The sequence below is a fragment of the Penicillium arizonense genome (genome assembly GCF_001773325.1).
Source record: "Penicillium arizonense strain CBS 141311 chromosome Unknown PENARI_contig002, whole genome shotgun sequence".
Taxonomy (NCBI): Eukaryota; Fungi; Ascomycota; class Eurotiomycetes; order Eurotiales; family Aspergillaceae; genus Penicillium; species Penicillium arizonense.
In genome coordinates this window covers 1,788,400-1,802,209 of record NW_019173279.1, presented here as the reverse complement: position 1 = coordinate 1,802,209, position 13,810 = coordinate 1,788,400, and the positions used below count along the sequence as shown (strand labels likewise).

At 48.4% G+C, this 13,810-nt stretch overlaps 7 protein-coding genes across 7 annotated transcripts; 3 read left to right on the top strand and 4 right to left on the bottom strand.

Moving 5' to 3' along the window:
* Positions 1 to 426: 426 nt before the first annotated feature.
* On the top strand, positions 427 to 1,272 carry PENARI_c002G05195 (pre-mRNA-splicing factor ISY1; the record flags this gene model as incomplete). Its single annotated transcript, XM_022627496.1, has 2 exons — positions 427 to 444; positions 523 to 1,272. 2 exons carry the CDS (start codon positions 427 to 429, stop codon positions 1,270 to 1,272), a joined length of 768 nt encoding a protein of 255 aa, XP_022492759.1.
* Positions 1,273 to 1,459: 187 nt separating this feature from the next.
* Positions 1,460 to 2,542, bottom strand: PENARI_c002G06271 (putative GTPase MTG1; the record flags this gene model as incomplete). Its single annotated transcript, XM_022627562.1, has 2 exons — positions 1,460 to 2,215; positions 2,279 to 2,542. 2 exons carry the CDS (start codon positions 2,540 to 2,542, stop codon positions 1,460 to 1,462), a joined length of 1,020 nt encoding a protein of 339 aa, XP_022492356.1.
* Positions 2,543 to 3,097: 555 nt separating this feature from the next.
* Positions 3,098 to 3,448, bottom strand: PENARI_c002G09471 (uncharacterized protein; the record flags this gene model as incomplete). Its single annotated transcript, XM_022627797.1, has 1 exon — positions 3,098 to 3,448. One exon carries the CDS (start codon positions 3,446 to 3,448, stop codon positions 3,098 to 3,100), a length of 351 nt encoding a protein of 116 aa, XP_022492486.1.
* Positions 3,449 to 4,430: 982 nt separating this feature from the next.
* Positions 4,431 to 6,694, top strand: PENARI_c002G12043 (uncharacterized protein; the record flags this gene model as incomplete). Its single annotated transcript, XM_022627961.1, has 4 exons — positions 4,431 to 4,882; positions 4,940 to 5,033; positions 5,097 to 6,028; positions 6,085 to 6,694. 4 exons carry the CDS (start codon positions 4,431 to 4,433, stop codon positions 6,692 to 6,694), a joined length of 2,088 nt encoding a protein of 695 aa, XP_022492154.1.
* A 91-nt stretch (positions 6,695 to 6,785) lies between these two features.
* PENARI_c002G02298 (acetate uptake transporter family protein) lies at positions 6,786 to 7,680 on the bottom strand (the record flags this gene model as incomplete). Its single annotated transcript, XM_022627293.1, has 3 exons — positions 6,786 to 7,103; positions 7,158 to 7,317; positions 7,397 to 7,680. 3 exons carry the CDS (start codon positions 7,678 to 7,680, stop codon positions 6,786 to 6,788), a joined length of 762 nt encoding a protein of 253 aa, XP_022492305.1.
* A 1,492-nt stretch (positions 7,681 to 9,172) lies between these two features.
* PENARI_c002G07623 (phosphatidylinositol 3-kinase VPS34) lies at positions 9,173 to 11,954 on the bottom strand (the record flags this gene model as incomplete). The annotated part of the gene is made up of 2 exons (XM_022627658.1): positions 9,173 to 11,813; positions 11,863 to 11,954. The coding sequence occupies 2 exons, from the start codon at positions 11,952 to 11,954 to the stop codon at positions 9,173 to 9,175; spliced, it is 2,733 nt and encodes a 910-aa protein (XP_022492472.1).
* A 346-nt stretch (positions 11,955 to 12,300) lies between these two features.
* PENARI_c002G04952 (non-structural maintenance of chromosomes element 4 family protein) lies at positions 12,301 to 13,607 on the top strand (the record flags this gene model as incomplete). The annotated part of the gene is made up of 3 exons (XM_022627476.1): positions 12,301 to 12,481; positions 12,539 to 13,378; positions 13,429 to 13,607. 3 exons carry the CDS (start codon positions 12,301 to 12,303, stop codon positions 13,605 to 13,607), a joined length of 1,200 nt encoding a protein of 399 aa, XP_022492453.1.
* Between the last annotated feature and the right edge of the window lie 203 nt (positions 13,608 to 13,810).

Here is a 13,810-nt window from a genome sequence, read left to right as displayed (position 1 = left end):
TCAAAATGTCTTTCTAATCAGCCTCTGTGCATTTTGGCTACCATACTGGTTGAGAAGGACACCAACAAAATATGGCCCTAGGTCTTGTGAGATGTAATGTTTGTTTTATATACCCAAGGACTTCCATGTCAGTATTTCCAAAACCTGCTAATATCGAATCTTAGCTTAATTGTTTATAGATTGGACGATATAAGGAGACACATAAAAGGGATTGAATGCTTATATTGCCATAGGTTAATATAGCAAATGAAATGGCTGCATAGTCGAGGTGAGGAGGAGGGCACGTGATAGCCGCGCGGCAAGCGGCAATTAGCGCGTGACTTCACCTCAAGCTTCCAGCTCATGATTTCCTCTTCGGATTCTTCCCTGCCAACGCCCCCCGATACCCGACTTCTTTCGGGTCGCTGACTTGGCCAATACTTCACCATGGTGAGAACTCCCCTAGTAACCTAATTGCACCAGGAAAAGTCGATTCGCAACCCGGGTCACATTTTGCTAACCCAACCCCCCGCTATGTAATAGGCACGAAACAGCGAGAAGGCGCAGTCTATGCTGTTCCGCTTCCGAGCGCAGCAAGCAGCAGACCTTGGAATCATTGACATTTCACGCACACGACGCCCTAAGGCCATCACAACCATCGATTCAGTCCCAACATGCGAGCGTTGGCGCGGTCAGGTCGTCAAAGAGATTTCCCGCAAAGTATCGCGCATCCACGAGCAAAGCCTAAGCGACTACCAGATCCGTGACCTCAACGATGAAATCAACAAGCTCATGCGAGAGAAATGGGCCTGGGAAATGCAGATCCGTAATCTGGGCGGACCGAACTACATGCGCGGATCCAATCGGGTTTATGACGATGAAGGGCGCGAGATCCCGGGCGGAGGAAAAGGGTACAAATATTACGGTCGTGCTCGGGAGCTACCCGGTGTCAAGGAAATGATTGAGGCTGCGGTCCGTCGCGCGAAGGGTCCTGCCGAGGAAGAAGAGTCTACTGGCAGAGGCGGAGATATTGCGACGAGGAAGGTTGATGCCAATTACTTTGGTTATGGTCTCGACGAGGAAGATGGGACGCTACTGGCATATGAAAAGCAGCGGGAGAAAGAGGCTGTTGAGCACTTGCGTGGTCAAGGAGAGGATGATGCTGAAGATGGCTGGCAATCTCTACCAGGTGATGCCGGTGACGGGGTGGAATGGAGGCTTCCAACGCTAGAAGAGGTGCAAGAAGAGCTCGTGGATAGACGACGGCGCCGTCTCCTAGATAAGATCTCTTGATCTCGACACTCTGGGTGTCCGAGCTTCTCTCATTTCATTTGTCTGTTTTACCTTGGGTTGGGCGTTACGGGTGCTTCTGCAAAATATTTACAACACAAGCATTGTTTTCTGTTCGTAATGATACTCCATTACATTTTCCAACAATTCGTTCTTACCCCCAAGAGGGATTTATTATATGTTCAGTATGTTACAGACTGCTAGTTACATCGGGTCTATTCTTTCGAGTCACCCGTTCGACCTTCAAGGCCTGTGTCATGCTCAGGCGTGACACCTGCTCAGGATCTTCCCGTCGTCGTTCCTCCGCCTCTAGGTTATCCACCAAGAATCGACCTAGCTCTCCTTGCCTCCATTTTTGAATGAAATGAATGGCTGCTCCGTCCATATTTGGCACGCCTCCCTTGCTAAGCAGACCAGTCTGGCGCGCAAAGCTTTCAAGTAAAGGAACGACTTCGTTGGTCGGCTCTGACCAACGTTTATAAACCTGCGGGTCATGCAAGTTGATATGATACAATAGATAGTCCACAAGTGTGACTGGCGATATGACGTTATCCTTGACACAGCCACAGAGTGCCAACTTCAGCATACTTTCTGCCTCGGGGACATACGGCATGAAGACTCCCGGTGTGTCAAGGACGTAGACATGAGACCCGCTCTCGCGTTCAATGATTTTGACCTGGGTTGCTATCTTGCGTGTGATACCAGGCTGCTGTCCGGTTTTCAGTGCCTTAGCTTTGCCGACGCCTGCGTTGCGTAGGTTGTTGATCAGAGTGGATTTGCCGACATTGGGCATTCCGACAACCAATACTCGACAGCTGACAAGCTTATCGGGAGCTTCGGCATCGTTTCGGAGGTGATTGATGATCTGGCTGACATCCTGGCGGGAGGACGAGCTTGTGAAGAAGACGGCGCTCTTTGGATCGAAACTTTGCAGCTTTCGCTCTGTCTGAAGACGTGTGTCAGCGATCAACCAATTTGATAATGTGAGGATCCATCAAGCACGACTGACTTGTTTCTGAGCAGATGATTTGGGAATCCCGCCCAGATCTCTCTTAGTATAAACAATTAGTCGCCTCATCTTGCCCAAAGCTTCCTCGAACATTGGGTTTATTGAGGTGACCGGGGCCCGGTAATCACGACATTCGACAATATAGTCAATGCTTGCCAGCATGTTCTTCATCTTGGTCAGACCAGCTCGATGATGTCCTAAGAAATAGGACCTGGGGATAGCCCCATAATGGGGAAAGACACTGCGCGGCACGAACTGGGCCATTGTGGCGCGTTGAGGGTGGATAGTGGTTCAGTCCGGTAACATGCGATTCATTTTAGTCAGACCGGATGACGATCGGTCTCAAGGCACTGATTATTTGGACAGTTGAGATAGCCGGTTAAAGTTCGAATAGAAAAAACCGTCAAAATGTCCAGGGCGGAAGGATTGGCGGTGAGGATAGTCGATATCAGCTACGTACAGGAGTTGCCCGCAAGACAAAATGACAATCTAGATAAAAAGAATTTCGAGAGAATCCCAACACATAACTGATATGAACATGGAGTATCTAGGGTTTACGGCGCGAATACGGCGATCGACGGGGTATTTAGATAGGTAAATCGCGGATTTGTGGTGTTTCCACCGCGTACGAAGTTCGAGTTAGGTATCATCATGACCGTCAGTCTCTGGTAATCCTGTTATACCTTAAAAAATGATAAAGCGTCTTATAATCTCTTGATATTTATGGTAACAATGTTAACATAAGCACCACTGTTGCTGACTTGGCTTCAGTAGACTAACCGCTGCCTCCAAAGTGCAATCATCCCTCTGTCGCCCATACTACTCACCATATTGGCTGTTTGATGGAGGAAACAAAGACCTAAGCCTCGCGCTGTTCCCACCATCGATTAATTCCCCGTTGAAAGTGCCGATGTATTTGCAGTAAATGACCCCTTCAATGTCTTCTTGTACCAAGCCCACAAAGCCATTAGAAGATCGCCTGAGCTGACCTTCCAAAGACATGTCTGTGCGGCCGAATAGTTCTGAAATCAACGCAATCTCCTTGAATTCAGTCCCTTGGCCTGCACAGATATCAAAGTATTTAGGCTGACCGGTTTCGCCGAAATCATAGGGAATGAGACCCGGACCATTGATGGCGGCGCGGCTCAAAAAACACTTGATATCGGTCATCCTCGTCTATTGCTCGGACGGATGAACATGTTCCAAGCAGTGCCGAACCAGAATAAATAATAATTCCAGCCATATGCATAGCCATACCTCGCTTCGTGACAGTGCCAATAGACAAATTCTCCATATCTGCAATGGGAGGACCATTGGACGGACTCTCGGTGAATTTCTTGTTCGAGACTTGCCGTAAGAATGTACGAGGCGTCCATCGGAGTCCATCGATCTCAAGGCGCTCACCAGCTTCATACACGAGGGATAAGGGTACGCGTGGTATCATACTCCAGAGCCTTTCCATTCGCGTCTTGGGCTCAGGCTGCGCCAGTCCAAGGTCGCCCAGGCCTAAAAAGACCCCCAAACACAAAGTCTCGTCTAAAGCCACACTGGTGATCCGATCAAGCAAAGCAGATGTTATCAAGTAATCTACCTTCCACACTAAGACTAAGGGTAGACTGAGCTTGGGAACGGAGGATAATGCAGATTCAATAAGTGTGGCAAACTGGTCAGTTTTTCAACATTGTTAGATGACTTCCATAGTTGGTTTATCTCATCATCAGTATCATATGCCCGATCGAAGAATTGAAAATATAAAGCCTTGGCTAAAGTGGAAGGTCCGAAGTCAGCGAGTCCAGCACGTCTTATTTATAGACGCGTAACATACTGCCCCCTGGGGAATAAGAGAATATGCCGTGGGAAAACTCTTCTGGTATAGATTTTACACTGTCGTACGATGGCCCTAAAAGAGCTTCCTATTTCAATCTGCACTTTAGGAGTCTATAGCTACTTATTGATTTTAAGGAGGTTGCAAAAGATATCAAAGTAATCGTTGTCTTAATGAGGTTTAGTGGATTTGAAGCCTTGTTTGTGAGGCCAACATCAATAACTGGGACACTCTTGGTCGTCAGTCCTCTTCCTCCATTTCACAAAACCCTCCTTCATTTTTTATTTCTTCTTAGAGATTGCAATAACATCGGATTAATGGCCCACTATGTCACTAATGTCAGCCTTCCGACCGCCCTCCACAAGAGTCTCCTCTATTCGAGACACAACCCGTGCCCGACGACGTAGGCGGCCAAGCAGACAGGAGCCCTCGGAATTTGATTCAGAAGGCCATCTCCAAGATCCAGATGCCCACTCCATTATCACGCCCTCAAAGCATACGCCGAAACCTTTACGGGTGTTACGAGGCTCAGTGGCCGCTGGTGGTCCGCTTCGTCCATTCCGTCTAGTAAAACAAGACATCGCCAACCTCCGCCGGCGGTATGTGTCTGACTGGACAGTGTTCAATCAATTAGTATTTGCTAGCGCAGTCTATGTTTTTTTTACAAATCTTCTGCCGGGAATCACATTTGCGAGTGATCTATACGTCCTGACTGGTAAGAGTTGGGGAACTATTGAGGTTGTCTTGAGCACTGGGTTGTGTGGAACTATCTTCTCCCTGTATGTTACTTTGACAGACTTCAAGCCATACAGCGAGTGACTCACAACCATATGCAGATTCTCAATCCAGCCCCTCACAATCCTTGGCGTTACCGGCCCTTTCTCGGTCTTGGCTGAGAATATCTACTCATTATGTGAAGAGGTTTTCAAAGTACGTGATATATGATCATGCTCTTGCTTTTGCGAGATTATCTTTTCTTATCATGACCACCAGATCCCTTTTCTTCCATTCATGGCATGGTCCTTGATACATTCCGGTTGGATGCACTATGTCCTGGCGATCATCAATGCCCATGACTGGACAATGCGCTATGTGACGACGTTCGCAACGGAGATTTTCTCCCTCCTAAACAGCATTATCTACTTCCACAAGGCAATCCAAGAGCTCGAAAGGGCACACGACAGTCTATCTTTCGCGGCGTTTCTTTATGCCGTCATTGGCGCACTTGGAACAATGCTCCTTGCCATCTTCTTATCCACGGCAGAGAGTTGGAAGCCACTATTCCACCGGTATATCAGACTATGTCTGACTGAATACGCCGCTGCAATCTCCATCATTGTTTTCATCGGCTTACCCTATGTGGGCGAGTTAGCCCATCTCGATAAAATGACTTTACCCGTCAGCACATCGTTTCGGCCAACATCCCTGGAGCGGGATATCTTCTTTGTCGAGTTTTGGAAACTACCAGTCTCATGGATCTTTGCTTCAATGATCCCCGGTCTCATCATTACGGTATTATTCTTCTTTGACCATGAAGTCAGCTCAATAATCTGCACCATTGATCGATATGGCACGCGCAAGCCAGGCGGATTTGCTTGGGATGTCATTTTACTTGGCACAACTACAGCTCTTTGTGGTATGTTGGGAATACCGCCTTCCAATGGTCTTCTCCCACAAGCCCCGTTGCATTCTGAGTCCCTTATGCACGAAGAAACAGAGACAGAAAGCGTCATCGTTGAGGGGGAAGAGAAGATAGAAACAAGGCAAGTCCGACGAGTTTATGAACAGCGCTGGTCGGCACTACTCCATTCAGGAGCTATTTTGCTGTTTGTGAGCCCGCCGTTCATGAAACTCCTTGGCTTAACACCGACCAGTGTGCTGGCTGGGCTGTTTCTTTTTATGGGGGAGCAGAGCTTATCGGTGAAGTATGAAGAACTTCAATAAAGACACCAAATGGCATTGAGCGCTAACCTTTATCTAGCCCAATTCTATATCGCACATTCTATCTTCTTACTCCACCATCTGAGCTACCACCACTCCCGCAGTCCCTGCACAAAGTAATGGAGCCAAGCTCAGCGAATAGCCAAGAGACACCATCTCGCAACCCATCTTATCTCCCAATACACCTCTATACGATCTTGCAAATCTGCATCACAGTCGTGATATTCATCCTCACACTGACAAGAGGAGCACCCGCATTCCCAATGTTGATTATCGCCCTTGTGCCTTTCCGTCTCCTGGTTATGAAACGTTGGTGGCCACGTGAAGTGCTCCGATTTGTGGATGCTTGGGCATGTCGTGAAGGGACGCCAGAAGACGAAGAGGACGAAAAGTTGAATAAGAACTTCGCAACAGATGAAGACTCCGGTGGCGACCACCTAACTGGCGAAGGTACTCGTCACAGCCGCTCTGGGACTCGTAATGCATCACCACTTGCCGAATCATCTACGATGTCGCAACAACGAAATGACATCCATATGGACCTTGCAGACCAGAGGGCATGGCGCGTGAATGACGACGACACGAATCACGAATGGATCGAGCTTGGTGATCAAGCCTTCCCAGATGAAGAGCTAGGACGACAAAGATAGATTAGACTTGTTTCAACAGTAAGCCGGGCGAAATGTCTTACCTTGGAAGGGAACTTTGGTTTTTGTGTTCTATACCAGTATTATAAAATGATCACACCTCCTTCGTCTTTGTTCGGTGAGCGTGAACGATAGGTGACCAAGGGAAATGGCCTAGAGGTACAGTAAAGAAGCCATTGCTAGTATCCGCGATACCAGCGAAGGCATTCCACCAGGCGGCAAACGCAGCAAAGATACCAAACAGTCCACCGGCTTTTTGAACTGCAATAAGAACCTCGCCGTGGGAGCTGCACTGGATATGTGCAATGCCAAGTAGAAGGTAGTTCATGTCCAGGAAGAAGAACAGGAGAAACATCGCAAGACTGGACCTCAGAGTGCAGAGGAGCATTAGGGTGGTGAAGATGAACCAGGCCTATTCACAAGATCATCAGAACTGTCTCGAATCTATCCATAAGGATCTACTTACCAGCATGAATAAACCCATTAGTGTTTCATTCTGACATGTTCCACTCGTATCCTTCGCAGAATCGACAGGATCAAAGTCCGAGATCAGAGCAAACGTGATCCAATAGGCACCATAGGAGCAGAAAGACGTAGCACCAAAGGTATTCCCAACAGCCATTTCCCTAAAATTGTTACTCCAAACCCCGAAAGAAAAAAGGAAAACAACATCAAATATAATATCAAGAAATGCACCGAACATACCACATGCCAGCCAAAACCTGAGCAATACCCCCATAATTCAAAGCCAGAGAGACACTAATCCCAGAAGCCTGTATACCACCCACATTAAGATTAATGCAATTCGAAAGGAAAGACGTAAGTGCAAAAGCACACAGGCCCAACGGTGCCGGATTGGCGAATTTCCGCACATCGACAACGGGAGCTGCCTGGATATCATGTTTACAATGGGAACGGCGAGCCTCAGGCGTACTCGACTGTAACAAGGAATAGTCATGACTCAGTTGTGAGACGACCGGTGACCCCATTTTATCTTGTGTGCATGGTTCGCTGTGGTGGGTTGGCGTAGCTTTTGGTTGTTGGGCCTCTGAGACATTGATTATATGCTCCATTTATGAGATTTCGGACACCCAGGAGGGGATTGTTTGTGCCGGAGTGTATAGTTATTAAACGTAATATGAGTAGGTAGCCCCGAGAGCAGGAAGCATGGAACAATAGAAATAAGAACCTTCCACTAAGGAGTATATAGTCCGGGGGTTGGAAGGTAAATATCCTCTTTTTCCCACCAGCCTAACCAAATTTCGAATATAATTTCTCCACTACCCAAAGAACGCGAGGGAAACCCCCTACACGCCACTAAGGCCTCGCTGAGTCCGGGAAAATACGTGGAAGCCCCGCGGATTTCATCATGTGAGTATGTTATGGCTGGGTGCCGAGCCAGTCAGTGCGAGGATTTTCCGACTATGGTCCATGCTTGGTGTGTTATGCGGAGGAATCCGTTAGACAGGATTGGAAGGGAGGAGGCTAGGTCACGGGTAGTGCCGCGTGAATTAAAAAGTTAATCGTTGCTTAGGGGGTAGTTCAGGTCTGGGCTAGAGCTGGTGGAATATTGTTCTTGATCATGGGATATGAGTATTATTTTTGGAAATTCTGAGACTTATGCTTGCTCTTTTCTTTCAATACGGTTTAGTTGCTACCGCTTTAGGTGGCGTTCAATTGCTCCTTAGTCGAGGTAGAGTAAGAAGGTTACTTGTAACGTTAGTATGAAGACAGGAGGTATACTTCCCCATAAACAAACCTATTTTTTCCACGTAATCCACCCTCAATTTCCCGGCCCCTTCACTCTGAGAGTATCCACTAAGACTGGCGTCTCGTATAGTTCTATATTGATGTCATTCTGACCAGACACCGAGGCTTACTCACCTACCGTGATCCAGACTAGGAGAGAACAGCATAAAATTCGTGCAATGCACATCATTTCGTCAATCGATCTATGCATTATAACAGAATCATTGCGCATCGGCAGTGTACTTCAACGGAGTGCGGCGGCTTCCGCAAAACGTAATATCTGTGACTAACCGTCTTCCTATTCGGGACAACCTCGGGAGGCTTGGCCAGTTAGGGTATTTGCAGGCTATCAACTATGGTCGCCTCTCGTATATCCCTCTCTGCAGTTTTTGTATGTCACCTGCTCTATAATATGGAAGTTTAGCCCTGGGTCTAGTAAGGAAGTCTAGACCCTTGACTAGGGCCATCGTGAAGAAAACTAGCTTTTTGTTTTCTAGCTGATTGCGACTAAATGATAAAACATTGCTTGGGTATCCTGGTTTGTAAATGCACCGTGTTGCGCCATGTTACATGAAAAGCAAAATTCACCAGCCCGCATAACTCCATATGCATCTCGACGCTGTCCGCTTGAAAAGTAATAGTGTAAACCAGGCAAGATCAGCGGAATGAGCTTTCCGAAAACCTGTCACAGGTATTTATTAGGAGACAAAATTGAAGATCATAGATGTGAGTCTACGCCCGCCAGCCTTGCACAAAGTCATGCAGGCGGTCAATGACAACGCCGAAGATGGCGTTCACGCTATCAGCGATGAGTTGTTCGAAGTGACGAATGGCCTCTTCCTCCGTCATCTCGAGGTGGAAACGCTCCTTGACTTTCAAGACGGCCTTGTCGGGCTCAACTCGAATATCCGGGATGTTGGCATCGACCATCAGACTGAACAAGTTCAGGATCAGGTTGGCAGATTTGCGTAGGGTGGTGTAAGCAGTGTAGCAGTATTGTTTGAACTGCAGGTAGTGCGGCGAAGATGTACCGCCCATGCCCTCAACCATTTCTTTGCAAAGCTTCATCATAGGTGCGAAAGGCTTTGGGTCGCGGCCGAGAATGAAACCAAAGTCGGCGTGGAAGAAATGACCATCTGGTGCAAGAAGTAGGTTCTCGAGATGACGATCGCCAACCCCAAGTAGGTAGGTTATGACACAATATCCGGCACATGATTTGATATATGTATCCATTGTCTCCTTGCGAACACCCAGGGGCTCGTTTTCATCCGGGTTGTTGATTTTCAAGTAGGCAAGAATGGATTTGTACTTAGAGGATGCCGCAGAGAGAGAAATGGAGGGGATGAATTGTACCGCACCGGCTGTCGGACTGGTGGCAAGGATGCGATAAGGGGTCAACTTCAGATCGAGGTTTTCTTTTTGCAGAAGACGGTCCATCAAGATAATGATCTGGATGACCAATTGATCCTGCCGAAGATCATCGCCGACTTTGAAGAGCATAGGATAACGAAGGCCATCCGAAGTTTTAAACGTCATAAGCAAAGGGGAAAGCGTGGACTTGAACACGTTAGATTCCTCGGGGTAGCATCCAACAACTGAAACCTCAGGATTCAATGGTAATGGCAATGGGGGGTCGATAGTGATCAAGTCATTCTCAGGATCACGAATGAACTTTTTCAACATATCGATCTTAACGGGTCTGTTCTCCCGCGAAAGTCGGACATCTTTGGCGACCTTCGAAAGAACGGTCACCATTTCCGCTTGACGCAGTAGTGTCTTCTTGTGCTCTGGGTGGACCCTCTCTAGTTCGGCCATGAAGTAGTATGCAACCCGTACGAACAGCTGACGTTGAGCGGGAAGAATGTTTGAGCCGGCATCATCGATCTCCACTGTGAGATACCAGAACAAGTAGTTACCAAGTTTGAAATTATTGGCCGCTCGCGAAATCAGGAAGTTGGCAAGTGAGAAGTCGTGATCAGCATCTTCGGCTTTGTACTCGGGAGATTCCTCATACTTCAAAGCCTGCACCAGCTGAAGCAGATATAGAAGTAGCTCTTCATCATCAGCCTTTCGGAGTGTTTCAACAGCATATGATCGAACGTCAGGATGATCAAAAGTGGGACCGAGAATTTCCAGAGCATCATCAACATCAATCTCGGTCCACTTGGGAAGAATTTCGATGGCTTGCCGCGACTCCCCAACGTCCCTCCAGTTGACCGACTTGACGAATTTGGTTAAAGCTTTCTTCTCGCGCGTAAGATGGTACCGGAATCTCCACACAAGATCCTTCTCCTCGGCTGTGAGCTCCTGTGTCGGTTCATACGAGATGATCATGCTGAGATCGTCTCTAATCTTGGGGTTCGGCTTCAGGTCTCGATCCAGGATGCCCGTCCGATGACTACGAATCAGACGTCGATGCTTGTCCTCACACGGATTCGCGACTTGACCACATTCCGGATCATATATTCGAATGACACTGTAAGGGTCAGCGCGTTGAATACCAGGTCCGAAGTGGACCTCCGGGACGGGCTTGAGAGTCGAATTGGGATGCGAAGGCCCGTTCTGAGGATAAGATGAAATTGGCGGAGGAGGGTATTCATGATCAGCCCAGACGATCGGGTGATCGAAGCGTGGAAATTCGACATAAATATCGAAATATTCTTCATCCGGCTTTTCCTCGTCAGAATCATCGTTCCTGTCTTGTCTTTTGGGATCCTTCTGCATAAGAGCCTCAAGTTCAAGAGCACGCTTTTGAGCCGCATTTTCCGCATTAAGCTTCAGCTTCTCCAGCTCACGGAAAAGTAGTTGATCCATCCAGTCAACACGTGGGATCTCGCCCATTTCGTGTTTCTTGATCAGGACTTCGACTCGTTCTAGTTCCTTCTCTTCAGCTGACGGCTCAGAAGGATCGCGGGCTCGCATTTTCCGGCGCTTGGGCGCTGGAGTGAACGGGGTAGACGTAAAGACATCGCCGTCTGCTTCCCGTCGAAGATAGACCTTGCACTTTTGTTTCCCCATTTTCAGCTTCCCATCTTTGTCGAACAGTGGGATCGTGGTACCGCCAAACGGTACATGGCGTACACCATCAGCAGCCAATGGCGACAGATCCCATAGCGTTATCGCCAGCTGAGAGTTGCGTGGGGCGTCCTTGATGGACATGGGCATCTTCAACCATTCATTCCACACTCGCTGGGTTTTGAAGGACTTGTATTTGGTCTGCATTGGCACGCCCATAGGCTTTGAGTCCGACCATAACTGAACCGTTGCATATAAGTCGGAGGCGGGGTCTTGATTGGAAGCGATAAACTGCAGTTCGGGGTTCTCGTTGAGGATTGAATCCAGGATCTTTTTCTGCCTTCCCTCCAACGAGCCACTGCGAGCTTGTTAATATGAGAACCATTCAACAGGAGGAAGTAGCATACATCTTGACATGAATTGGAATATCCACGTCAGTGGATACGGCAAAGGTGAAGGCCTCCATCTTGCATCTGGAGACAGCAAGTGGGTGCGTCATGGTAGATAAGATCCGCGGGGAGACGATGGGTCACGTGATGGAACGCGACGCGCCTCGCCAAAGTCAATGGTCGCGACCTTATCATTTCCAAGTGTTTGAAGGCTTTGATATTGTCGTCAGAATACCGTGATCTTCATTCATAATTTACATCGAGTCTCATTACCGCTCTCTACCCTTTTTCTTTGTCTTCTCATTTGGTACCACAGAGTGCCGATCGAGTATGGCTCGTTTTGCTCTACATAGGGACGAAGCAACCTCTCTCACGCCTAATCCAACTTCATCACCAACGTCAACCTCGGACAAAGAAAACCAGCGACAAAGTACCAACAAGCAGATGCGAGCCGCGATGGCACCCTCGCGTCTGAACAAACGACGTCGACTCACAGACCGCAATTCTAATATTCAGTCGCAAGGAGCCCCGCCATCTCAACGCAACGGGGATACCAGATACTATGATCCAGATCAAGATGCTGAGGAACGGCGACGCGTGCGGAGAGAGCTGAGGGATTTAAACAGAGCACTGAACGGTCCGTTTTTATCTGATCCCTGACTCGTGGCAAGGTATTCTGACCCGTTCTACATAGACTCACGAGGCGAGTTCATGCAATCTGGAAATGACGGTCTTTTCAGGACGGTTGAAAAGGCAAATGAGATTTTCGTTCAAGTGAAGCAGACCTCCGACGCTACGATCGATTCTCGCCTCCTGGTTAATGCTGCAGACCTATCGCACAAGAAAACCGCCCAACTTGCCCTTGGCGACGCCTCCGCTGGACTCGACGTCGATGAGTTTGTCTCGAAGTGTATATCGTTCATGCGCCGCGGACCTACCAACGATACGGGTACACCACGCGGGACGCAAGGGCGTCGAGGACGACCTCGCCAAAGCCAGCGCGACCCATATGCGAGCGATGAAGACGAAGGCGATGCAATGAACTGGGACTACCTGGGTCAGATGGCCTGCTTCCCACATAATGCCAGACCAGTCGTGTCAGGATGGTTATTGGGCCCGCTCTCGGTGCAGAAACGTGTGCGTGCAATGACCCAGCGTCAAGCAAGAGAAGCTATCGATCCGGAATTGGCCGTGAAACCCACGGAATTGCAACAGCAGGATCTCGGTCAGCAGGATAGCGTCAATCTGACAACGACGTGTTCTTATATCAACAAGCTGCTAGGGGAAACCCAGCAAAATCGTGAAAGGAAAGCCGAGAGAAAGCTCGCGGATGTCGAAAATCCCACCGATGACCAGATCCAACAGGTGTTCGACGAGTGTGGTATCGCTGACGACGGCGGAATCCCCTTGTTCGCCTTCTGCATCGACCCAGATTCATTTGGACAGAGTGTCGAAAACCTGTTCCACGTGAGTTTCCTGGTCCGTGATGGGACCGTCGGTATATCCACAGATAGTCGCCAGTTGCCGACGCTTCGTGAGTGGCCTTGCAGAACCATGTGATGAGAAACTAACCCAGCTCGATAGACCCCGCGAAACCCTATGCGCCTAGTGAAGCCCAAAGGCAGGGAATTCAAAAACACCAGGCCGTGTTCAGCTTGGATTACGAAACGTGGGAACAACTCATCCAGGTGTTTAATATCAAGAAGCCAATCATCCCTCATCGCGAAGAGATCGAGGGAGAAACCGGCATGAGCTGGGTCTAGGCACGAGCAATGATCTCATGAGTTAGAATTTGTTGATACCCCTTTTCGCGTTCTATAGACCAATGCATTAATCAAGTGAACATAAATATGAAATAATCCAATATAACATTAGTAATCAGTTGCTGAACAATTCGCCCTGGCGGGCTCCAAAGTGGAGCCTTGGCAAATAAGTTGACATAACGTCATCATTGAGGTCTGGCCAC